At 29.9% G+C, this 24,500-nt stretch overlaps 1 protein-coding gene across 1 annotated transcript in view; it reads right to left on the bottom strand.

Moving 5' to 3' along the window:
- Nucleotides 1-21,879, bottom strand: part of LOC113365736 — a 35,304-nt gene extending 13,425 nt beyond the window's left edge. The window contains exons 1-11 of the mRNA XM_026607269.1: nt 21,644-21,879; nt 19,744-19,863; nt 19,549-19,675; nt 4,952-5,078; nt 4,800-4,886; nt 3,582-3,713; nt 3,406-3,509; nt 1,913-2,119; nt 973-1,040; nt 819-906; nt 343-538 (exon numbers count right to left, since the gene is read on the bottom strand). Coding sequence (XP_026463054.1) covers nt 343-538; nt 819-906; nt 973-1,040; nt 1,913-2,119; nt 3,406-3,509; nt 3,582-3,713; nt 4,800-4,886; nt 4,952-5,078; nt 19,549-19,675; nt 19,744-19,863; nt 21,644-21,838 — 1,451 coding nt within the window. The 5' untranslated portion in view covers nt 21,839-21,879. The remainder of the gene's footprint in view (nt 1-342; nt 539-818; nt 907-972; nt 1,041-1,912; nt 2,120-3,405; nt 3,510-3,581; nt 3,714-4,799; nt 4,887-4,951; nt 5,079-19,548; nt 19,676-19,743; nt 19,864-21,643) is intronic.
- Nucleotides 21,880-24,500: the final 2,621 nt, after the last annotated feature.

Here is a 24,500-nt window from a genome sequence, read left to right on the forward strand (position 1 = left end):
GATGGATTTTTAAGAAATTATACTTTATTTTCAAAGCTAGAGCTTCAGATGTTGCAAAATTGATATCGCTTTATTGGATTTGAATAAAATGGAGTTTGTCTAATATTGCTTTTTGACCAACATTCAAATTTATATTTTAACTAGAAAGAAAAATTCCATGCGGGCGCCGGAAACCCCAGAATCGGCCCTGATAATGTATGTATGTAATACACACACACACACGCACACACACACACACACATATATATAATATATATATATATGTTAGATATGTATTTTTAAATTACTTTTAAATTAACCAGGCGACACTAGTCTAGTAGTATTTCATAAAAACTTATTTACCTGGAAAATAGAAAAGCACCAGCAATTATATAGCTGATAACCAAAAACACACATAACCAAATTGGGACAGGTCTGGCCCTTGGTATTTCTTGGCCCGTATATGATTCTTCGCCAGTTGAAAAATTCGGTTCTTCCATCGAGCGCTGCTGGCGATTTACTGCTAAACCCATTGGAGACATTATTCGAGGACTTGGACCTAAAACGGAATGAAATTTTTTGGAAAAAGGCATTTCCGTTGATTATTGAAAATTTATAATTATAATTAGTTTCATGATAGAGTAGTTAGAAATCCGGTTTGCTAATTTTATATTTTCTCGACGAGACAAGAATTGTTTAACACCAAACTGAATTTTCTGCTGTCTATTTTTGAACATGATTTTCTACAAAATAACTTTAAACATTTGAAGTATTTTTTTATTATTTACATATGTACTTTATAACTTGAATTAATTAAATATAGCTGTTTCATACTCTACCATGTTTTTCTCTTCGTCTACTTCTGCTTCGACTATTTTCTTCTTCATCATCGAAATAATTCATCGGACTTGGACATCGGGAGATCGCCTAAAATAATAAGGTGAGAACTTATGTTGCAATCTTTATAATTCATATAAAACAAAGTATATTTACCTTTTGTGGACTCTGTAAACGGGGTAGTGAGTGAAATCTCGAGTTTTTAGCTTGGTATCTCTTCGGAGCTAAGAAAAATATGCCAAAATAATATTAAATTATCAAATAATATATTAATGTCATGATTCATTAATTTGGTAAGAAATAAAATCAATTGACTACCGGATACAATCAATAAACTACCGGACGAACTAAAGACAAAGACAGACCTAAACAGTTTCAAAATTAAATTGAAAAATTACGTAAGAGACAAATGAAACAAATGAGTTAAAATCCCTATTTTAAATACTATACTACTTCTGATTTGTAAAATTACATTTAAGTATAAGTATGTATGTATGTACGCAAGCGTTCTGTGTGTGTATATATGTGTGTATAATAGTAATAAGTAAAAATATATGTCTTAATGTTTAAGTCTGTTACATAAAATTTAGATTTTATTTTTGTTATAATTGCTGTGATCTCTCATACCAGAACAATTGTCTGACTGAGATACAGTATGTATGAATTATACCAAAAAAATAATAATAAAAAAAAAAAAAAATGGATACAAGTAACAAGTGCTTTCGTCTTTGGCATTAAATTATTATATAAGTTAATAAATAAAATAAGGTTCGTAACATAACTAATTAAATAGTATAAATCAACATATATTCAAATTTAAGTTTTTAGTCAAATAAATATAATTAAATATATATTCAAGAACATTATCATATTATTTAAATAAAGGTACGGTTCTAACAAATGGCTACGTAGGTTAGTTCTGGTTGTATAACTAGAACTAACAACTTACGATGTTCTTGTGTGTAACTTTCGACCTTTTAACAGTAGAAAACATTCAATTCTCTTTTAGTTATTTACAAATGAATGAAGAGAAAATAAATAAATATAAATGTTTGCATAATTAAATTATAATTTTTGAGCACTCAGGATTATTCACCGTCATTCATGCCGTACATGTCATCGTTAATGGCATATTTGTTGCAGAGTACTGGTGTCCTATCTGCACCAACGGACATCGCACGCTGATGCCTCCATCCATCACCTTTGATGCTGCGCGTCTGCTGCCCCGCGCGTATCGTTGGATCTCCTCGCGGCGAACTACGACGGGATCGCGACCTCCTGTCTAACGAATATGCTCTTTGGCCTAATAAGGAATAAGTATATGTTAACATATTTTTGTTTGTTTTATTTTACATAGCAATTAAACTATACACTCAGTACATTCAGCTACTTTAACAGGTAAATTTGATTTGACAGCGTGTGAAAGGATCGCTATCCTGCGATAGCACCTTTCCAGATATGTGGTTTGATGTAGTAAATCATTACAGGTTCTTTTCTTAAGTTGCTTTGGTGGTAAAGGCTTGAGCAGGTCACACGCTACTTGGTTTGGATGTCGACTTAGCCGAGTCTTGTATCTGGAGCAGTAATGATTAATTTCTTCTTCCATAGTTAGAATTCTAAGGTCCTGATGTATTAGCCAGTTTGGAACATATTTTGGAGCGTTCACGATTTCTTCCAAAATTTTGTTCTGAAACCTCTGTAGAATAGTTATGTTTGATTTACTGGCCGCACCTCATAGTTGTAGACCGTATGACCATATTGGTTTAATAATTTTCTTGTATATTAGAAGCTTATTTTCTAATGAGACTTGTGCTTTCCAGGCCATTAACCAATTAAATTGCCTACGTGTTAGGTCGAGCTGCTGGCGCTTCTTAATGTCAACAAATTTGATATAATATTTTAGCAATGACTTACACTTTGTGAAAAATTAGGGCTAAAATTTGTGTGTACTGGTGATTCTTAGCGTGCTACTTAACAATAAGTACGAAAACCATCGCTTGGCGGGTTTAAGCCCTGCACATCAAGGTCGCCCAGACGTTTGAAAATGCAAAAAACCCAAAAAATTAAACTTGTTAATGTAAACTTCAAATTTTCATACGATTTAATTTATACATCGAAATGTTAAAAAATCAAATTTCCAGTCTATTCAACGAGATCGACCTGTGTAATTATCTACCAGGTGAGCTGAAAGGTTCACTGAAAGGCGAGATGTATATGCAATAAAATAAACTTAGACCTATAAGGTTAAAATTTATATATGTGTTTGTCTAAGCGATTTTGATAAGGTATGCACAATGCCAGGCGATTCTGTCCAGTCTAAGCCATTAGCAGATGAGGTAACAAAATGCTATGGAGAGAGCACAAATAATGTAATAGGCGTAATGTGAAAACTTATCTGATACATGTGAATTATAATAATAAAATTTAAAAATAAAATTATGGTCAATATTACTTTTTGATGTCAATAGCATTATGCTTGCTGAGATTGTTTAATTAGTGCAACTTAGTACAAGAAGAAGTGATCGCGGGTGTTAAATCAAGCACTCGAAAGAACTGAATAAATAAATTTAGTATATTTCTAATACTAACTATAATTTCTGCTTTGACGGTTGAAAGTATTTTCATATGGCTGGTATCTTGATGATCTGGGATTAGGTGATGTGGAAATACTTCCTTCGATGTCTTCGTTATATCTATAATTTGAACAATACTTAACAACTTTGCCTAAAATCCTTGTCTAGTGTTTTATTGACCTTTCAACTTACCTAAATTCAGCATCTGAATAGGAATGGGAAAGAGTTCCTTCGTAACCGAATCCGCTGTCTCCAGAGCGTTGGGAAGACTGCATAACGCCCCCTTGCCGCAACGAACCAGGTCTCGATCGATTTAATTGCCGACTAATAGCGTTATAAAATTATAACAATTTATATTATTAATATAAAAAACATAGTGAATCGTACCTTTCCAAATTAGCAGAAAATTGGTGATATTTCCCAAGATTTTATAAGGGTAAGTTATTGTAATCGTCAAAAAACTGAAATCGAAAATTTTTGCATATCTTCATGTTTTGAAAGTTTCTGAACATTTTGGCATACCTTAGAAAAAAATGGATGTGTGTGTATGTATGGATACAATTTCTGGTCCGCGTTTTCGGGCGCACGGATTAACTGCTTTAAATGGTTAAAAAAACATTTTATTTCTATATATATAGGGAGATGTGCTAATTAGTTTTTGACAAATGCAGGTTCAGCCGTTTTGGAGATTCGGAGAAATTGCCGATTAAATGTGCAAATAATGGCACTTTTTGAGAGAAAAAAGCATCCGATTTGAATGATTCAACAAACCTTCTGCTTGTGTTGAAACTATTGCTTTTCGAGAAAGAAATAAATAACTGTTATTAATTAAACTTAAAATTCAAAATTACCTTATACAAATATTGTGTATTAATGCAATATTTAAATCATGTGAATTATTCTACTATTTATCTGACTATTTATCAAAATTTATCAATTATTTATCTGATTATTAATCAAATATTTTTTATGAAATCACCTAAATTGTAATTATGTGAACTACTTTGAAAAGAATTTCAAAGCTTTTAATAGTTTCTTTACTTAAAAATAATAAATGCAAAATCTATATGAAATGTGCGTCTATTTTATTCAAACACAGAGCAGATAGATTTTTTTTCTTGGTATTTGCACATCTGCATGTATTATTATCATATTATTATTATATCAGAATTGTTATTTTCTAAATAATAATATCAAACTTTATTTAATAAAAGTAATAATAAACTTTAGAATGAAGGCTAGGATGTTATCCAAAACATATATAGATGTCGAAAAAGCTTATAACCAATTCATAAAATTTTTATTTTTGTAACCCTCGATTCTGAAACTCATATATATTAAATCGTCATCAAAGATCTTACATTAAAATGTATATAGATTTTATATTAATATATTAAAAAATCATTGTACCTTGACTGACGCATGGTACCCCCTCTTCGTTTTTTCTTCTTCGGTTTTCTTGTACAAACGTAACAGCAAACTCTCCAATAAACGAATCTATTTATTCAAATATTTCATTATTTTAGTTATAATCTATATGAATGAATGCAAAAATAACAAACCTGAACGAAGATGCCATGATATCACCAATATTGGACAAGCACAGCAGCATGAGCGGTATGCCAAGAATTGCATAAAATATGGTCGTCACTTTTCCCATTTGTGTCTTGGGGGCTATATGGCCATACCCTGAAATTTTAATTATATATGAAACATCTTAGATAAAAGCCCTTATTTTGCAAAATTATATTTTTTATATTTTTTAAAACATATTTTTTTATCGTTATTGGCCTCATAACTTATCTTTTAATTTTTTATATCCTGCATTACTCGACGTTCTATTTATTTTTCTAAATTAATATCTAAAATATATATTGATAATATATGAATAAATTGCTAAGGGTCTGCATAAAATTTTCCGGAAAATTTCCCAATTTATTCAATCCCGTATCGTCCACACGGTACTAATTATAAGTACAAAGGTGAATGTGTTAAGGTGAAGAGAACCAGATAAAAAATTTGATCATATTGATTTTTATACACATTATTTTAATTTCCATTTTTCATTTTATTCAACTTTTTTGGCACAGCAGAAATGCTGTCAATATAATCATACTAGTAATGATGTATAAAAACTAGTAATGCATGGCATCGTGCCTTAAGGCAAATTGCTCGAACTTCTCGTACCAGAATTAAATATGCGAGGGAAAAAATCTGTAATCAATAAATATTGATCAATGATTGATAACAATTGTTTTAAATATTTTTAAGTAGATAATTATATTCACTATATATTTTATCGTTCATGAAATATAAGGTGACGATCTTATTGCTCAAAACACTTGAGAAAGTTTACATTAGCAAGAGGTGCCAAATAAATTTATCTGAGGATATATTTTATAAGACTTGAATAAATCATTTACAATATATACTTACATTTTCAAACTGAATTGTAAATTTGAAATTCATATTTGAAGCAAAAAACTTTGTATATTTTTGAAAATTAAAAAAAAAAAAATTCTGAAAATTTTGAAATTTGCTTAAACCGTATAAGTAAACTTTAAAAATTAACAATCTTGGTACGGAATCCAACAAAATTGTGACAAAGTTAGTACTCATTTTTAAAAAATTGGATGGGCATATGTCAAATGATCATTTATGACAGCAAAAAATCATCTTTTTTACGCACGAAAAATTGTATCCAAGCATACATACATACATCCATTTTTTCTAAGGTATGGCAAAATGTTCAGAAACCTTCGAAACGTGAAGATATGCAAAAAATTTCATTTTCGATTTTCGGCCCATTACTATAACTTACACTATGGGAAGTTAAAAAGGGCCAGTAAGCACCAATATATACCTAGCTCATCAATTCAAGATATAGATATTACAACTATATTTACAATTCATGAAAATAAAAACATTTTTGCAATTATTGGCCTACTAAGGGTAGTTTAAAGATGTAAGTTCATCAAAATTTAAAATCATGGTCAGAGTCGAAGTTTCGAAGCTCTATCACCACTATTTGAAAAATTGCTTGATCACAATATTTATTGATTAAGTCGATTATATATACATGTCGAAACACTTTTGCAACTTGCCTTAAAGCAAGTGACACTTAAACCTACTTTAGATATAATTTTCTCAGATGATGCTCATGTTAGTATCATAACAATAGCACCATTTCAGCTGTAATTATAAAAATGAATGATTCTTGACTAATGAAATCCCTATGACAGTAGTAATTGAATATATCATAGTCTGCAAGTCAAGTTATTTAATTCTCTGTATTTTTACAATCACATAAAATGTCATACAGATCTGCATAGCATGAGTAAAAAATGGTCGTACTATTATATTTAGAAGGTCGTCGATCGAGCGATGACTTGAATATTTTGCGAACGGTTATAGAGGCCATCGACTAGGTCGCAATGACTTAGAATGATATCTGTTTATAATTTTTTTATCATAGAAATGATAATCATTAAATGCCAATAACCTAAATATATACTAGTTTAACAAAAATAGGATGTAAACGCTTCCTGTAGAATGAGTGAACAAAATCGCAAAAAACAAGAATAATTTTTGATACCTTTATGTTTCAAGACCTTAACACATATCTTATTAAACAAAATTATGTAAAGCCATTTGATAGAACTTTTCTGTAAAAAAAGGAATCGCGTTGTTTACTAATTAACTTTGTGAGACGATCGTCTGATCTGTTTTTTCAAATTTGGCAAAAAAGTGCAAAATTATTCGTCCACGCTTTCTTCAAAAATCTTGAACCGATTTTCAAAATTCAACATCTGTTCAAAATATATCAATTAAAAATTGTACTGAATTTTTAGTAAAAATGGGTCGGGCATTTTCTGTAATTAATTGTTGAAACATTTCTTCTACGGGAAGTTACTGCAATTTGCCTCAAGGCACGATGCCGTACACCACTAGTTAAAAATTAATTTTGTAAAGAGCACAGTAATATATTTACATAAGAGAAAGTAGTAATTATGAAATTCTCGAACAAAATATTTTAATTATTTTACTATAACAAAAATTTAAATAGAATTTTTTAATTTTGTTAACAAATTTGAAAAATCTATATCCGTTCCACCAAATTTAAGGATCCGTATATATCTAAGATTACCTACCCATAAAATGTATATATCAAGTTTTCATTAATTAAACATAATAATTGACAAACCTTTAAAATAGTTTTGAGAAACTTTAAAGTATTAAAAGCTTGTTTAAATTTTCAATAAAGATCTAAACACGAACTTTCGACAAATTATTTGTTCTTATTTGGTTTTATAATACTCAATAAGTTTAGATTTTAAATCATTAATAGAAATTTTGAATGCTCCAAAGTATTGTTATGGTTGAACCATAATGACGCTGGTATAAGAGCGATAAATGATGATATTCAAACTCATTCAGAAAAGAACAAAAAGATTACCCAAAGTTACTTGCCAGAGAACTACCAGGGCAAAAAATTAATCTCGCAAAATATCTGATAATGGCCAGGAGAATTTGCATTTTTCAAGCCGAATAATTTACTTGTTGTCCTTTTAGGATAAATGTAACATTTATGGTTTATTAATTTGATTTAATTAATATGATTTTGTTCATTGTTTTCATCGTTAGCTTAAGCTTAATTCAAGCATCAGAAACAATTGTCGTTTTGCATCATTGAAGTGTTTATTAACTCGAAATCGAAAATGAAAATTTTTGCATATCTTAACGTTTCAGAGGTTTTTGAACATTTTGGTATACCTTAGAAAAATTTGATGTATGTGTGTGTGTGTTTTGTGTGTCCGCAATTTTTAGTCGGATCAACAGATTTGAATGGTTAAAAAAACATTCGATTTCTATTAATATGGAGATGGGCTGATTAGTTTTTAGCAAAGGCAGATCCAGCCGTTACGGAGATACGGAGCAAAGAGTGCAGAAAATGGAAATCGATTTTTGGAAAACGGAGTATTTGATTTGAATGATCCAAAAAACGTTCAATTTGTAATAATTAGGAGAAGTAGTGATTTGTTTTTGGAAAAGGCAGTTCTAGACCTTTTGAAGATACGGAGCTAAATGTCCAAAAAATGGCAGTTTTTGAGAGAACTAAGCATCCGATTTGAAGCACCCTGCTTGTGTTGACGAAGAATTGCTTTTAGATTTTTTTTATTTTAATTTTTTTTTTCAAAAAAAAAACATTTTATTTGTATATCGAAAATAATTCAGATTTTAATTATAATTCTTGCTAAAACTCTAAACCTCAGTTATATACTTTAAATAAATAATTTTAACTTTGCAATTAAGTTTATAGAATTATTAGAAATATTAGACAATCTTTACTCGAACATTTCGTTACGGTACGGGAAGTTCCAGCAATTTGCCTTAAGGTACGATGCCATACACCACGAGTTGATTCTATTCACATGCGATTGTATCATTTTTTTTAGACCTCATTGAAACAAATGCATTGAAGGTCGCTTGTCATACAAGAAACGCTAATTTGGCCACAGTATTAATCAAACCCTAAGTCATTCACCAGAACCGAACACCAGACCGGATTTGCTAATTACGAGTCATTAGTCTCTTACAATGGGATTTATATAAATAACAATAGTCTCTTGTTGGTTTATGTTTATGTACTTGATTGGTACGTAATGAGAATATGTGTACCAAATGTATATTTTGTGTTATATAAGAAAATGAAGTCAATTAAGTGAATCAACAAACATGAAGATTCGCATTGATATTCTTAGATGTTCGCTTTTCCAACTAGTTTAGTAATTTATTAATGGACGTCCCATTAATCAAATTTTGTAAGGATTTTTGGACTCTTGGTGATTTGTGGTGATATCAAAATTACCCTCCCCTCCTCCACCAAACATCTCGCTTATTTTTAGTTACAAAAAAAGTAAAATTTATGATTTTCTTTGAAAATATTTTGATTTACTTTAAAAAAAATAAATAAATACACGTGATATGTTACTATACCCCTCCCTCCCCCACGGCATATTTTGTGATTTTTTTGTCAACCCCCCCTCCCCCTAAAAACCTTACATGATTAATGAAGATTCATCAATTTCACTTTGATAAAATATATATTTTCTATAATTTATATGCCAAGCAACGTACTTGTAAATTTAAAAGAGCACAATGGCTTGGATCAATGGCTTTTTGTCTTGGCAAGTTGCATAAACTTCCCGATAGTAGACTTCAATAGGAATTGAAATTTTGCTATTTAGATAGAATATTAAAAAATTGTTTCAAAAATAAAATTTTCGCTTACACTGAAAACTAGTCAAATTAATTTCTAATTGATATATTTCAAACAAACTCATATTATCTCTAATTGTATTAATTTTAGTTCATACATAAACACGTGCTTGTATGTCCTCGAATAGCGGAGACAATTATTCCAAACTTTATAATTTTTTGTAATTAAACCACTTTTCATAAGCATATAATATTTTATAATGTTCGTTAAGACCATGAACTCTGCCGCTATTCAAAGTTTCATTAAAATCATCAAAACAATTGTTTTTAACAAGTATTTACAAAGAAACAGCCCGGGAGATCTTTACCAAAAAGTAATCAAAATGATTTCCAAGTGAAATCTTTTCATATGTTTCCGAATAAGTTGTCGAAAAATTTTGTTACTTGCTAATTATAAAAAGATTTTTTTTTATTTTTAATTTATTTGAACACCGATCAGAACTTATCGGTTCTATGAGCTGTTGTGATGAATTTCTTACAAACTACGTTTGTTTTATTATAGATGCAAATTCAAACAGTTGCCTCATCTCTATGTGCTAAATTTTTATTATTACAATTATTGTAATAGTGATGACTTTTTATTGGTGCAGCAATGCCGTATTAGGGCTTTTTTTTACTTGAAAACATATTGCTATCTATATTTCCAAGTGAAAATCGTTGTCACTGCTGCCTGACAACAGGCTGCTTGAAGTGGGTATCGAACCCGGGATCCCTGATCCAGGTCCAGTCGTTCTAGCAACTTACCTATGAGCGAGCCCTAATTATAAATGGATGACTGAGCCGATCCTCCTACAATTGCATGCATGTAATGTTCAAAATATGGTGTCAAACGATTCAGAATAAATATAAAAGCGAGAAAGAAAATATTAGCAAATCGGATATTTCGGTGAAAACATTCTGCTTCGGTAAGCTAAATAGATTATTTTATTGTTTTTTTCTACAGTATGTACTTATTTAGGTATAAAAATTAAAATTGAATATACCTTGCTATGAAAGGAACCATTAAAATCACGATAATTATGATAACTTAATAAATCAACACCTTCCTATTTAATGACTTATTGACTAATTGAAAAAATTCAATGTCGTTAAAATATAGAATAGAGCCTTGCTTCTTAATGCACCAATTGTAGAGATACATTTTAAATAATAATAATATTAAATAATAAAATATTAATAATATTAAAATAAAATATCATAAATATATTTCTAAATATTTATTAAAAATAGATAATATTCAAATAGATATATTTAAAATAATACTATTATTTTAAATATATCTCTACAATTGGTGCATCAAGAAGCAATGCTCTATTCTATTATATTTTAACGACATTGAATTTTTTCAATTAATAAATTTGATTCTATTATTATAATAGTATCAAATTTATGAATGATCAGAAATATAATGTCAAGGACTATCACGCCAGGGACAAAATCTAACATTGATAAGAAGTAAAAATATTGTGAATACTTCCGATAGCAAAAATTATTCACCGCATAGTTATTTGAATTAATTTATATATAGGATTTATTTATTATAAATATTTCTTGAGCAAAATAATTCGTAATCGTGGAATATGCGAAAAAATAATATTGTTTGTTATATTATTATAACGTTATCTTGAATTTTAATGCAAAGCTGATTATGTTTTATTATTTAATTATAACATATAATCAAACAACACAAATGCAAAAAATCAAAGACACGTACCATCAAAGTTTGGGTCGAGAACATTTACTTAAATTATTATAATAATAATGATAATCATAACATTTATCAAACATAAAATATGCCCTCTAATAGGTATGTATAGTATGCTCAAAAATATATAAAATTTCAAAATATTTGATTATTTACAAATTATTTAAAATAGCAAAAAAATTCAATTTTTCATATTTACAAATATGAAATAAAATAGTCAAAAAATTTCATATTTCATATTTCATATTTGCTTGGGTGGAGCGACTAGGGCGGATGCTAGGTCATTATGGAGTGCAAAAAATGGGAAAAGGGTAGGCAAGAACTATGGAGGAAAAAAATTTCTCTCCAAACCAATTTTATAGCATTATTGTCAAAGAAAAGGGTATATGGTGCACTATATAATTATATACAATAAAATAAAAGTGTAAAAATAACTTATACAAAGTATATGACTAATGTACGTGTATACAAGGTCAGCATATAAACAATAAAAAAAATATATTTGATTTTTTTTATAATTGTCATATTTTTTCGGATCAGTTTTTTAATTCATCTAAATTTTGTTTAAAATATTTTGTTTAATACAATAATGTATTTACTATATCTAATTATCTTACTTGGACAGTTTTTTTCCAGAGGAACGAGTAGATATAATTATATAGACAGGATTATATAGAAAAGGAAGTACTGGAAAGATGTTCCGGAAAGTTCAATAGAAATTGAAATTTTGCTATTTAGATAAAACATTAAAATATTTGTTTTGAAAATAAAAATTTCGCTTACACTAAAAGCTAATCAAATTAATTTCTAATTGATTTATTTTTGACAACACCACTGATTTCTATGGGTTCCGTTCCAAGATTTATAATGTTTAACCTTTATACTACTACGCAGCGTGTTCGCTTTGAAACAAAATCAAAATTTTCAAAAAATTCAAAATTATTACTACATCTGTTTATTTCAGGTTTTCCAGAAAAAATTAAATGATCTCAAAATTTACAAAAAAAATTAAAGCTATTAAAAATGTTATGAAAAGGTCCAGCAATGTGCCTTAAAGCACGATACCATGCACCACTAGTTAATTCAATAATAGAAGGTATAAAAAATCTTGCGATTGGTTAATCAATTACAAATTTTGATGCGACTGGTGAAAAAAAACCTATTAATAAAAGTTTTGTCTCAAGAATTCAGATTAAAAGCATCAAGAAACCCGAAAAAATATCATTTATCCATTAGCTCTTGGTATGACTAACAAATACCTCGTCCCTGATTAAAGTTTTTGAGTCCTTGGAATAAACATTCGCATGAAATTCACAAACATAAGAAGAAATAAGTAGGAGTCGGTTAGTCGGCTAACATAATACTCGTCGCCTGGTTCTTCATACGCACATTATTACCGTGATAGTGAAAGTGAGACTACGACATGTGGACGTTACTCCGATTGAACGGGCTCCCAATCGTTGCAAGTGAGTGATCGATGATTAATTTATCTTTTAATTCAGAACATTTTATTAATTTTAATTAATTGAGAAGATTAATAATTAATCTCCCATTTCATATTTTTTTTTTATAAGATATTTGAATGCTAGTTGTAAAATAAAACTAGTGGTGCATGGCATCGTGCCCCGAAGCATTTTAATTTATCTTATTAATTCAGATCATCTTGATAATTTTAATTATTTAATAAGATTATTAATGATTCTCCAATTTCATATTTCATTTTATTTAAAAGATATTTGAATGATAGTTGTAAAATAAAACTAGTTGTGCATGGCATCGTGCCCTAAGGCATTTTAATTTATCTTATTAATTCAGATATCATCTTATTAATTTTAATTAATTAATTAAGAAGATTATTAATTATTCTTCAATTTCATATTTTATTTTGTTTAAAAAATATTTGAATGATAGTTGTAAAATAAAACTAATGGTGCCCTGAGGCATTTTAATTTATGTTATTAATTCAGATATCATCTTATCAATTTTAATTAATTAATAAAATTATTAATGATTCTCCAATTTCATATTTTATTTTATTTAAAAGATATTTGAATGATAGTTGTAAAATAAAACTAGTAGTGCATGGCATCGTGCCCTAATGCATTTTAATTTATCTTATTAATTCAGATCATCTTAATAATTTTAATTAATTAAAAATATTATTAATTATTCTCCAATTTCATATTTTATTTTATTTAAAAGATATTTGAATGCTAGTTGTAAAATAAAAATAATTGGTTGTAAAATAATACTAGAGGTGCATGGCATCGTGCCTTAAGGAAAATTGGAACTTCCGTACGAAAAATTATTATTTTTTTTAAAAGATTCAAATTTTTTTGAAAAAAATTACTTCAAAAAATTAGATTTTTGAGAAACTATAAAAAAATTTGCCTTAGGGCACAATGCCATGCACCATTAGTTAACTTCCCGTAGGGCAAGTTATAGTAATCGCAAAAAAATCGAAAATGAAATTTTTTATATATCTTTACGTTTTAAAGGTTTTTGAATATTTTGGCATACCTTAGAAAAAATGGATGTATGTGTGTGTGTATGTGTGGGTGTGTGTGTGTGCGTGTATGTGTGTGTGTCCGGATACAATTTTTCGTCGATGATTTCGGGAACACGGATGAAACGATTTGAATTGATAATCGATTGACATTCGATTCGTATTGATAAGGAGACGTGCTGATTAGTTTTTGGCGAAGGCAGGTCTAGCCGTTCTGAAGATATGGGGCAAAAAGTGCCAAAAACGGTAACTCAGAATTCAAAAAACATTTTACTTGTATTATTAAGATGAAGAACTGATCAAATTTTTATGAAGGTAGGTCTAGCGGTTTCGGAGATTAGACATATGCACATCAAATTATCCGATATTTTATAGAGATTTTAACAATAAGTATAAATTTTGTTTACATTCCTATAGTTTCCGTCAGACGGCGACGCGGCGCTTACACGCTTCGATATTTCGTCTCTATGCGGTTAAAGTAGTACGATTGCTTTGAAAAAGAGTTCAGAATTTCCAAAATGTTTCAAAATAAATTTTTCTTCAAAAAGTCTTTTTTTCTCAAAAAAAGTAAATTTTTGTCAAAAATTTATAGTTTCTCAAAAATCTCATATTTTCAGAGTATTTTTTTTTCAAAAATGTTCATACTTTTAAAAATTTTAATTTTTGGTACGGGAAGTTCCAGCAATTTGCGTTAAGGCATGATGCCATGCTGCCAAAATGTTCAGAAACCTTTGAAACGTAAAGATAAATAAAAAAAATCATTTTCGATTTTTTATGAGTTTTCAAGTTAAAAATTAGGTTGATCGAGACAATATGCCATATATCAATAAAAGTTCGTTCAAGAACTTTTACTTGAGCCCAGAATAATGAATTGCGAATTTTATTCTTATGTCAGCGAAGGCTAACGAAGCAGAAACAAATGGTGTAATATTAAAACAAGATCGCTGGGCCGTTACGTTTATAATTTATCACATTAACATTGGGAAAGACGACGATTTGTTGTTATAATGCATACGACACACTTAACTAAATAAAACTAGTATTCTTATGTAACTTGTGCGCAACCTGCATGCGGTTCAATAAAATATTCGAATCAATTGGTCCAGTAATAAAACCTCGTCAAACATTCTTGATCAACTTCACACAACGTCTGCACTGTTGTCATTTTTGTGAAAAATAGGTTGGAAGCTAAGTTAGAAGGCCTCAATGGTCTGAGATCAGTGATTCCCAAAGTGGTCAATATGGACTCTCAGGGATCCAAGACAACTTTTAAGGAGACCACATCAGCAAAAAAATTATTAGAAATCCACGATAGTGGATCTCAACACGCCTTGTTGATACCTATTTTTTTATTATCATTTAAAAGTCAATTAATTAATATCTGAACTTGTATTTGAATCTTTACTTTAAATGTTTAATACTAAACTTACAAATAAAAATTTATAAAAAAAACTGTATTGGCTAAATAGAGGGTGGTCATGGCAAAGCCTAAGGAGTCCACTAGATTATATTCGAACAGTGGACCTTAGAAATGCGGAAATCTGTGATTTAAAAAGAAACGGATTGGCTGATCGTCGCGCAAAATTGATAAAAGCTAGTCCTCATCGAGACACATCGAATGGCTTTTAAATTTTTTGAGAAATCATCGATTTACGGCAAAAATTCTGTTCACATACACATACTTTTTCCAAATTTGGTTTCATCAGATTCAGAATGGCTTGAAACGTCGAGAAAACATAAAATTAGCTAATCGAATTTTTTGATGAAAACAAACTTCCCCTTTGGGAAGTTAATTATTACATCATTCTTATAATTCCTTTATAAATATTAATAATGAACGGCCCGAACTAAGATTTATAAGTATATAATTAATGTTGTTTTATGAAAGTTTTTAATCAATTTTCAGTTGTGCTGTTGTCAGTTGCAAGTTTGGCATCAGCAGAAGACAAATGGGTTTGGTCAGATAAATTACAAGATCGTTCTGATGATGCACCCAGGAAACACAATTCCCCAACCAGCGGAACCAAAACAGACAAAAGGAAACCATTGCAAGACGAATTGGATGATTTGGAAAATGATCGACAAGGCCCTAATATGTGAGATAATTTATCATATTTGCTCATATAAAATGGAATGAATTACTTTTAGCACTATAGCACTTACAATTAGTTTTATTCATTATTTATTCTAGCAACCTTAAAGTGACTCTTAATGACGTCAATATTAATCAGTTAAAATTACAACAGAATATAATCATTTTATATCAGTTTTTTTTTCATTTACTTCCATAATTTTCTCATTAATAAGATTTTTATTTGAATTATTTTTTATCTTAACACACTTTCGGCGGATAGGATTTCGGGCTAACTTGGACCTGTAGCGGGGTTTTTACAACGGCGCGAATGCGCGAGCATGGCATGAAAGCACAGTCTTTTACGTGCAATACTTACTGCCTAAACTCATACGCAGTAGTAAATAAGATAATAATATTAAGTTTTTATGTGGTAAAACTATCAATACTGAAGGTAAAATATTTGCAAATTAAGTTAAAAAATGTAATTAATTCTTGATGAAATAGACATAACTCTATTCCGGTTAGTACGAAACAAGTCATCATTGTCACTATCACTATCACTATCAAAGTCATAAAGATTTCCAATATTTGATACTTCAGATAAATTGTCAGCATATACTTCACTATCGCAATCAGAATCCATGATAAATAATAATTGATTCAAAAAAATGCAAAAATTTAGAATAAAATGTTGAAACGTTTGGTGACAAAAGACTTCAAAATAAAATGTTTAATTTAAATATATATATATATATATATATATATATTAAATATATTAAATATATATATAATATATATTTGAGGATTTATTTAGGTAATAGGAAGTAACAGGTTATTAAATACATTTAATTCCGTTGAATTCTTTAAAATAGAAGAAATTGGATAATAAAATACGAGAAATATCATATCGTACATTTTCAAATTACCTGTAATCCAAGCACAATGGAAAAACATTGCAAAAAATTCGTCATTCAACAGTAAATTAATGAATTAGTTTTATTACTCGTCGGATACTGTATTTGATAAAATTACCTGTTGCTTACCAGGTACGTTACTGTTGCTTACCAGGTAATTAGACAAAGTAATTCCATTCTCAAATTATGTATATCACTTATAATCATACTATATACAATCTAGAGTTTTACGTTGAAAATTATATGTTTTACGTTGAGAATACGTATATACTTATCAAAAATAATTTTAAAGAATAAATTATAATTTTATTATAGTTTTATAATAAATATAAAACTAGCGTTGCAACCCCTCATAGTAAGAAATTTCGTTCGCTCTTCGCATCTAGCGTGTCCGACCGAGTACCCGAAAATACCCGCACCCGCAGTTGAATGACAATCCTAAAATCGAGTACCAGTACCCGTACCGCCGAAAGTGTGTTAATATCACAAGTTTTTATCCTGGCTAATGTTTTATTGATATGCTTATGTAATATGAAATATTTTAGTTTTTTCAAAAATCATTTTTGAAAAATTAATTAATTTGTTTAAATTTCCTTAGTTACGATCCACGTTACCAAGTATCGGAAGGAGGGCCAAATAGGTTACCTTTGCCGCAAGGCGGTAATCTATATCCTGCAGGAGGAATAAGAGGACCCATCAGACCTGTTTTGGTAGGACCTTCAGTTGGAAGCGGTTCGTACCCCCAGCAACAATATCCTGGTGGTTTTGGAGGAATTCCGCAAAGACCCTTAGGCCCCAATAGATTACCTCCAGGTTTCGGTAAGAAACAATTGAAAGATAAAATTTAAAAAAGAAATTAGTTTATATTTTTGTCAAATAATATATTTTGAATAGACTTTGGTTCTAGAAAGTTACGTATCTTGTAAGCTATTGACTAAATTGCAATCTAAAAATTTGTAGAATATCCAGGCAATGGCTATGCCGGAATTGGCAACGGGGCTGGTTATGGTGCCGGTTACGGAGGAGCTGGTTATGGAGGCGCTGGTTACGGAGGAGCTGGTTACGGAGGTGCTAGTTATGGCGGCGCTGGTTATGGAGGTGTGGGTTATGGCAATGGAATTGGACGCCCTAATTATGGAGGAGGAATTTATGGCGGGGGAAACTACGGAGGTGGAAACTATGGCAATGGAAATTTTGCGGGAAATGGTTATGGTAACCGATTTGGCGGCGCCCCGCAAGGAAATCCAGCTAACGGAGTCTTGGTAGGTCCAGGCGGCCCAACCGGAATTATTGGCCGCCCACCATACCGGCGTCTAGGCGTGAACGGTTTAGTTTCTAGACCAGGAGGTAAAATTTAACTCAAAAGTTCTATATAAAACACCATTTATGTTACTAAATTTGTTTTAGGTGCATATCCGAATAGAGGTGTCTTAGTAGGTCCAGGTGGCCCATTCGATAATATACCATCGCTTAATAGAGGTAATAACTATTACACATTAATATGGTATAAAAATCTTGAATATTCTAACTTCAAAATAAATTTAGCAGGTTCACATAAAAGCGTGCTTGTGGGTCCAGGTGGTCCATATGACAATAATAGAAATTTTAATAGAGGTAATAATAAATCTTAGACTAACAATTTGACCAAAAGATAAAACTTAGGATTGAGTTATAAAAACGCATTTTATACTGACTACTTCTGTCCGAACAAAAATATTTATTAAATATATATTTTTATTTTGGAAGTTTTAAGACGTGTTAATTTTTTTATTCTAGTTCCAAACGCAAACAGAGGCGTTTTAGTAGGCCCTGATGGACCTTACGATAATGTTTTACCAATTGGTAGAAAACCACCAACTTATCGACTCGGATTTTATCCTCATCACGACGAGGTTGAGCCGCAAAAATCAGCTTAATTAATTTATCTATTTATATTTATTGTTTCAATATTTATTCTCATATAATTTAAGATAACATTAAATGCTGTATTATTTTTTACGACTTATTGTAAGATATATTGAGTTTTCCTTTATGTTTATTTTGAAGATATAGGTATGATAAATAAGTAAATTTAATTAGTTTAAGTTTTAGTTTTAAGTCAGTGAGCGCGAGTGGGCTATTTGCAATTCTAATAGTTGTTTTTATTATTTGTTAGTAGTTATATGAATTCAACCAAAGCGCAGTTTATTGTATAAAAAAATTATATTTAAATTACGTAAATAATTTATTGATATTATTTAATTATAATTTATTATATATAATTTTGAGATCATTCTTAAGTGCCCTTATAAAGTCATAATTTTTTAAATAATCTGATATAAAATATTTCTTAAAAAATTATTGATATAAACCATTAAGCACCGCATTTTCAATTAGTAGGTGGTTTTGAAGTGAATATGACAATAAAATGAATAATAAATTATAATTAAAATAGATTAATTAAATACATTTATCATACATCATAAAAATGCATTTAATTTACAATCTTTTCAAAAAATGTATTTTACATATGTATGGAATATTCTAGGTTCTTTCATATTAGCAATGGACCCTTTTTACACCTTCCAAAAAATTAAATATTGCTCAAACATTCAAAACAATTCAAAATTTCAAAACATTCATATAGTGCTAATTAATTTAAAATAAGTGAATAAGCTTTTTTATAAATTTTAAAAACTTACCTATAGTAGTAATAACAATTATGGAATAGAACAAAGCACCAGCGAACGTCCATTGTATAGCATTTTCATCCTCATTACCATCCCAGCCATCTTGTTTCATGGCTGTTAAAATTTCTGTTTCGAAAACCTAATAGCAAAAATACTTTAGAACTTTTTATAATTTTTCCTCAAAGCAGAATATGATGGTTAACTTACCCTTAACCTAGATACTACTACTTCAGTCCAATTCTCTTGAACAAGTACCGGGGTATCCCGAACTAATTGCCACAAAACTTCCGTCATGTTGCTTCTTATATAAACTATGCCACGTTTCACCTGAGAAGAAAAAAAATTATTATCATAAAAAATAATACAGTTGGCCAAATTGGCAAAGATGAAGTTTTGAATAAGAAATCAATCATTTTGTGCAAATTTTAATAAATACAAATATTATTATTATTATTATTATTACGATTATTATTATTATTTTATAGCAATCCGAATTAGTCTTAAGATGTTGTGCTAATTACTGAATACTACTGCTTGACATCAGGCTGTACAAAGCGGAAATTCTGATTGAAATCCCATTGCTCTAACAACCAGGTAAAGTCAATTTCCACCATATAATAAAATCTATATTTCCAAGTGAATACCAATGTCACTATTGCTTGATATCAAATTATATGAATCGGGTATCGAGCATGAAACTTCCGATTGAAATCCCATAGCCCTCACCATTAATCTTATGTGTTGAAATAGTAAATAATATAATTAAAAGTATTAATAAAAAAGGTATAATAATAATAATAATGGGTGGCACTGTCCTAGGGCAGGTCCGTGAGCTGAGTTAAACTGAAACTCGATTTAGGGAAGAATAGTGTGCGAGATTTTCCATTGTCATTACACACCGCAGTTTCCGAAATGGGATTATTTTCAATTGGAAACATATTTTTGATCTATATTTTCAAGTAAAAATGGACATCGCTGCTGCCCGATGTCAGGTTTGCAAGGGCGGGGACATGACTTGCGACCCCGTCTACACGAATGCGCGCTTACGCCATTACGCACCCTCAAGAATAGTATATTTAGAAGTATCATTAAAAATGGTCAAATAGAACAGTAATAAAATAAAATAAATAACAATTAACAAATAAGTAAACATTAAAAATATTAACAATAAAAGAATATAAAAACAATAGTTATAGAAGTAATTATTAACTTCCCGTAGGGTAAGTTATAGTAATGTGCCGAAAATCGAAAATGAAAATTTTTGCATATCTTCACGTTTCAGAGGTTTCTGAACATTTTGGCATACCTCAGTGTGTGTATGTGTGGAGACAATTTTTGAACCGATTTGAAAAATTCAAAAAGCAATCGATTCCTATTGATAGGGAGATGTGCTGATTAGTTTTTGGCAAATGCAGGTCCAGCCGTTACTGAGATACGGAGCAAAGAGTGCAGAAAATAGAAACCGAGTTTTTGAGAGGTCAGAGTATCATATTTGAATGATCCTAAAACATTCTGCTTATATTGGCAAAACAATTGTGTTTGGAAAAAAAATGTTTCAAAATTCTTTTTTTTTTTCAAAAAATTTTTTTTTTGTTTATCGAAAATAATTCAGGTTTTTATTAAAATTCTGACTAAAGTTCTGAAGTTCACTTATATACTTTAAATAAATAATTTTAAATTTGTAATTCAGATTATACAGTTTTTATAAATATTAGAAAATGTTACCGTATTTATAATAATCTATTTGAAAACATTTAATATTTCTCAATCATTTCGTTACGATACGGGAAGTTCCAGCAATTTGCCTTGGCACTATGCCATACACCACTAGTTCAAATTTTATATACAAATTAGAAAATACCTTTCAGAAACCTGCATTTTGTACCAATTACATACAGGATATATCACTAATATCCCATATATTTACTAGAAAATTATTACTAGAAATGATATAAATAAAGTCATATAGTATATCATTTTATAGTATGTAGAAAAAAATGCAGACAAATTAAAGAGTGGAAAACATGGAGGCCCTGTAGATCCGTCTGATTTTGTATTTTTTGTGAAATTACAAATAAAAAAGTATCGAAACCAAAAATAAGTCTACCTTTCGCTCGTTCTCTGCCTCGAGGTGTTCAAACGTGAATGCCCCGAGTATGCAGTAGGCGACGACCAGCGTGACCAGGAATGCATGGGAGAAGACGCAAGTTATGATCTTCCAGATACAGTGGAGCACCTTGGCGCATTTTGACGGCGGCGGAGGAGGGTCGAAGTCATAAGTGGGCAACGCGCGACGGGACATACCTCAGCCGGTTGCCATAAGGATGACTCCAACTTTATGGCAGATTGTCATCTATCCACCTGAAAAAATCAAAGTGACATGATTATACTTGTTTATCTATAGATGATACAGGCATTATCCATAAAAATTTTCAGCAAAAACGAATGAATCAAGTTGTGGAATAATAATTCAATCGCTGATCAGGATTTTTTATAAATGAATCTGAAACTTATAGTGTAATAATAAAGCTGATATTTGTTAGCGTGATAATAATGCTAAGATTTTAATTTTGTGATTGAAGATAATATAAATAGGTTACTGTGTTCACTAATTCAGACAGATAATTTTTAATACCAAACTTTCTGAAATGATATAATTAAGTATTCTAACGGTATGCATATACTTTAAATCTAAAATAATTTTATATGTTGTTGAGAACTATTATATATTTATTATTATATTTCATGTTATTAAGATACGTTGTTATTTTTTTTAAAACTTTTATTACATTTTCTACTAGTAAATTTCTTACATTTCTTGCCTTTTTCCTAACATATGACATGTTTATTACTTTTTCCTTTTTATTACATATTTGAATTTTAACTTTTCCCGAAAGTAGACGACGGAGTATTGACTCTCCAACTCAATTCATCCAAGTCATGAATGCACAGAGTCAGAGTCCTTCTTTTTCTTTTATGAGTAAATGGATACAATCTGAGTACCTCTTACTTGTAAGAGGCATGTTGCTACTATAGCTATTGCCCCCTCTGCACATACATATGCTGCAGCAGTGCCCACGAAAAGCCATTTTCACTTAAGATGATATTTGAAATCTATTATTTCAAGTGAAAATTTGGTATCAAGCTGTTTTCCGAACCGACCGAAATTGGATTCGAACCCGGGACTAAGATTTGATGTTAAGATTATATGCTAGTACCAAATCTGGCATTTATATAAAACTTTTATAATTCGACCCTTATTCGTGCAATAGGGCTCGCCCATAGGTAAGCGGTTAAGAGCGACGGGACTTGTTCCAGAGGTCCCGGGTTCGATACCCACTTCGAGCAGCCTGTTGTCAGGCAACAGTGACAACGATTTTCACTTGAAAATATAGATAGCAATATGTTTCCAAGTGAAAATAGCCCGCACCCGGCATTGCTGCACCATACTCGCCCTATTACAGAAATTGTAATAATAATTTATCATACAGAGATGTGACAACTGTTTGGGTTGCCATCTGTCGAACAGACTATTATTAAGTCAAATCAGCACAACAGCTTATAGAACTATTGGGTTCTGATCGCTGTTCAAATATAATAATAAAAAAAATCGTGCAATAAGGGTCGAATCAAGTAAATGAATTATTATTGAGCGGGAAGATGCAGTCATGATTGAACCGCCAACAAGTGCAGACTAAAATTAATTAAATCAACATTTAATCATGTAAGTTATGATGTAAATTAAAATCGATAAATGCATAGCAAGAAGAGAACCGGTAATTAATATCTCTTCAGTAATAATTCGTCAACTCAATGCTGAGATGACAGATTCATCTCAAACCATTAATATCATTTAAATCATGTCATCAAATATTTATATCATTATTGTATTGTACGTAAAATATTAAATAATAATTTGCAATTAAATGTAAATATAATTTACATTTGTACATAATAGCAAAGCGTCGCAATTTTTTTTTGGCCCATTGATTTAAATACGAATTTTATTAAAAAAGCGATTAAAATTGCTAAGCAATTATTGATTAGTCTCAATACTAAATTATGTTTTATTATACTAAGTGCCACATGTAATTTATATTTTGGATCATGAATTAGTCAATTCAAAAATTGGTATTTAGAAAATTAATTAATTAATTAGATATTTTGAAAAAATAAAAGATAAACATCCAACTAAATTAAAATGGTTTGGCCGATTTATTCACCAAATCTTCGCACTATTTTCAATTAAAATCTTTTTCATACACTTTTGAAATCAGACAAGAATTATCTGAAAAAAACCTATATGTTATATTTTGAACTGTTTATTACGAAACAACAGTGCTTTCCACAGAAGTGTCCCTGCTGTACGAAAACAGAGCCGCTCCGTTGCACTACTGAACGAACAGGCACAACATTTTACCATATTTGTATGATTATCAATTAAAAAATTGCAGGGAACTAGAATTCTCAATAGTTTAAATCATAGCGATAAATCTTGAAGCGAAAGCAAGCATGTCGTCCGTACACACGTGTGGATGGGTCGTCTATGGACGACATTAGTAGCGAAAAGATTAAATAATATCAGTAAAGGAACGATATTTAAACATCAGTACACACCAATACAAAAAATATAATAAAACATAAATTAGCTTACACTCAAATATATGTATTATAAATATATGTAGAATTTTAATGAAAACAAAAATATTTAAATCAAGTGTGTTTATTGAAACATCTAAGTATTTCGAGTTGGTATAGAATCAGCAAATTTCTGGTTGAAAGAACAAGGTTTTAACCACTGGGTCATGAGGATGCTCTTTGGAATGATATTGCCATTAAAAAAATTTCTTCATGTTGCGGCAGTGCTATAATAACCAAGAGTCAAATACAAAAGAAGTAATTTAAAAACACATATTTGCAATTTTTAAATTCCTTCGTAAAAATAAATAATTTATACTTTATTT

Source organism: Ctenocephalides felis, unplaced genomic scaffold (assembly GCF_003426905.1).
Source record: "Ctenocephalides felis isolate EL2017-DRISC unplaced genomic scaffold, ASM342690v1 CF-g0.4_SCAFFOLD_01170, whole genome shotgun sequence".
NCBI classification, from domain to species: domain Eukaryota; kingdom Metazoa; phylum Arthropoda; class Insecta; order Siphonaptera; family Pulicidae; genus Ctenocephalides; species Ctenocephalides felis.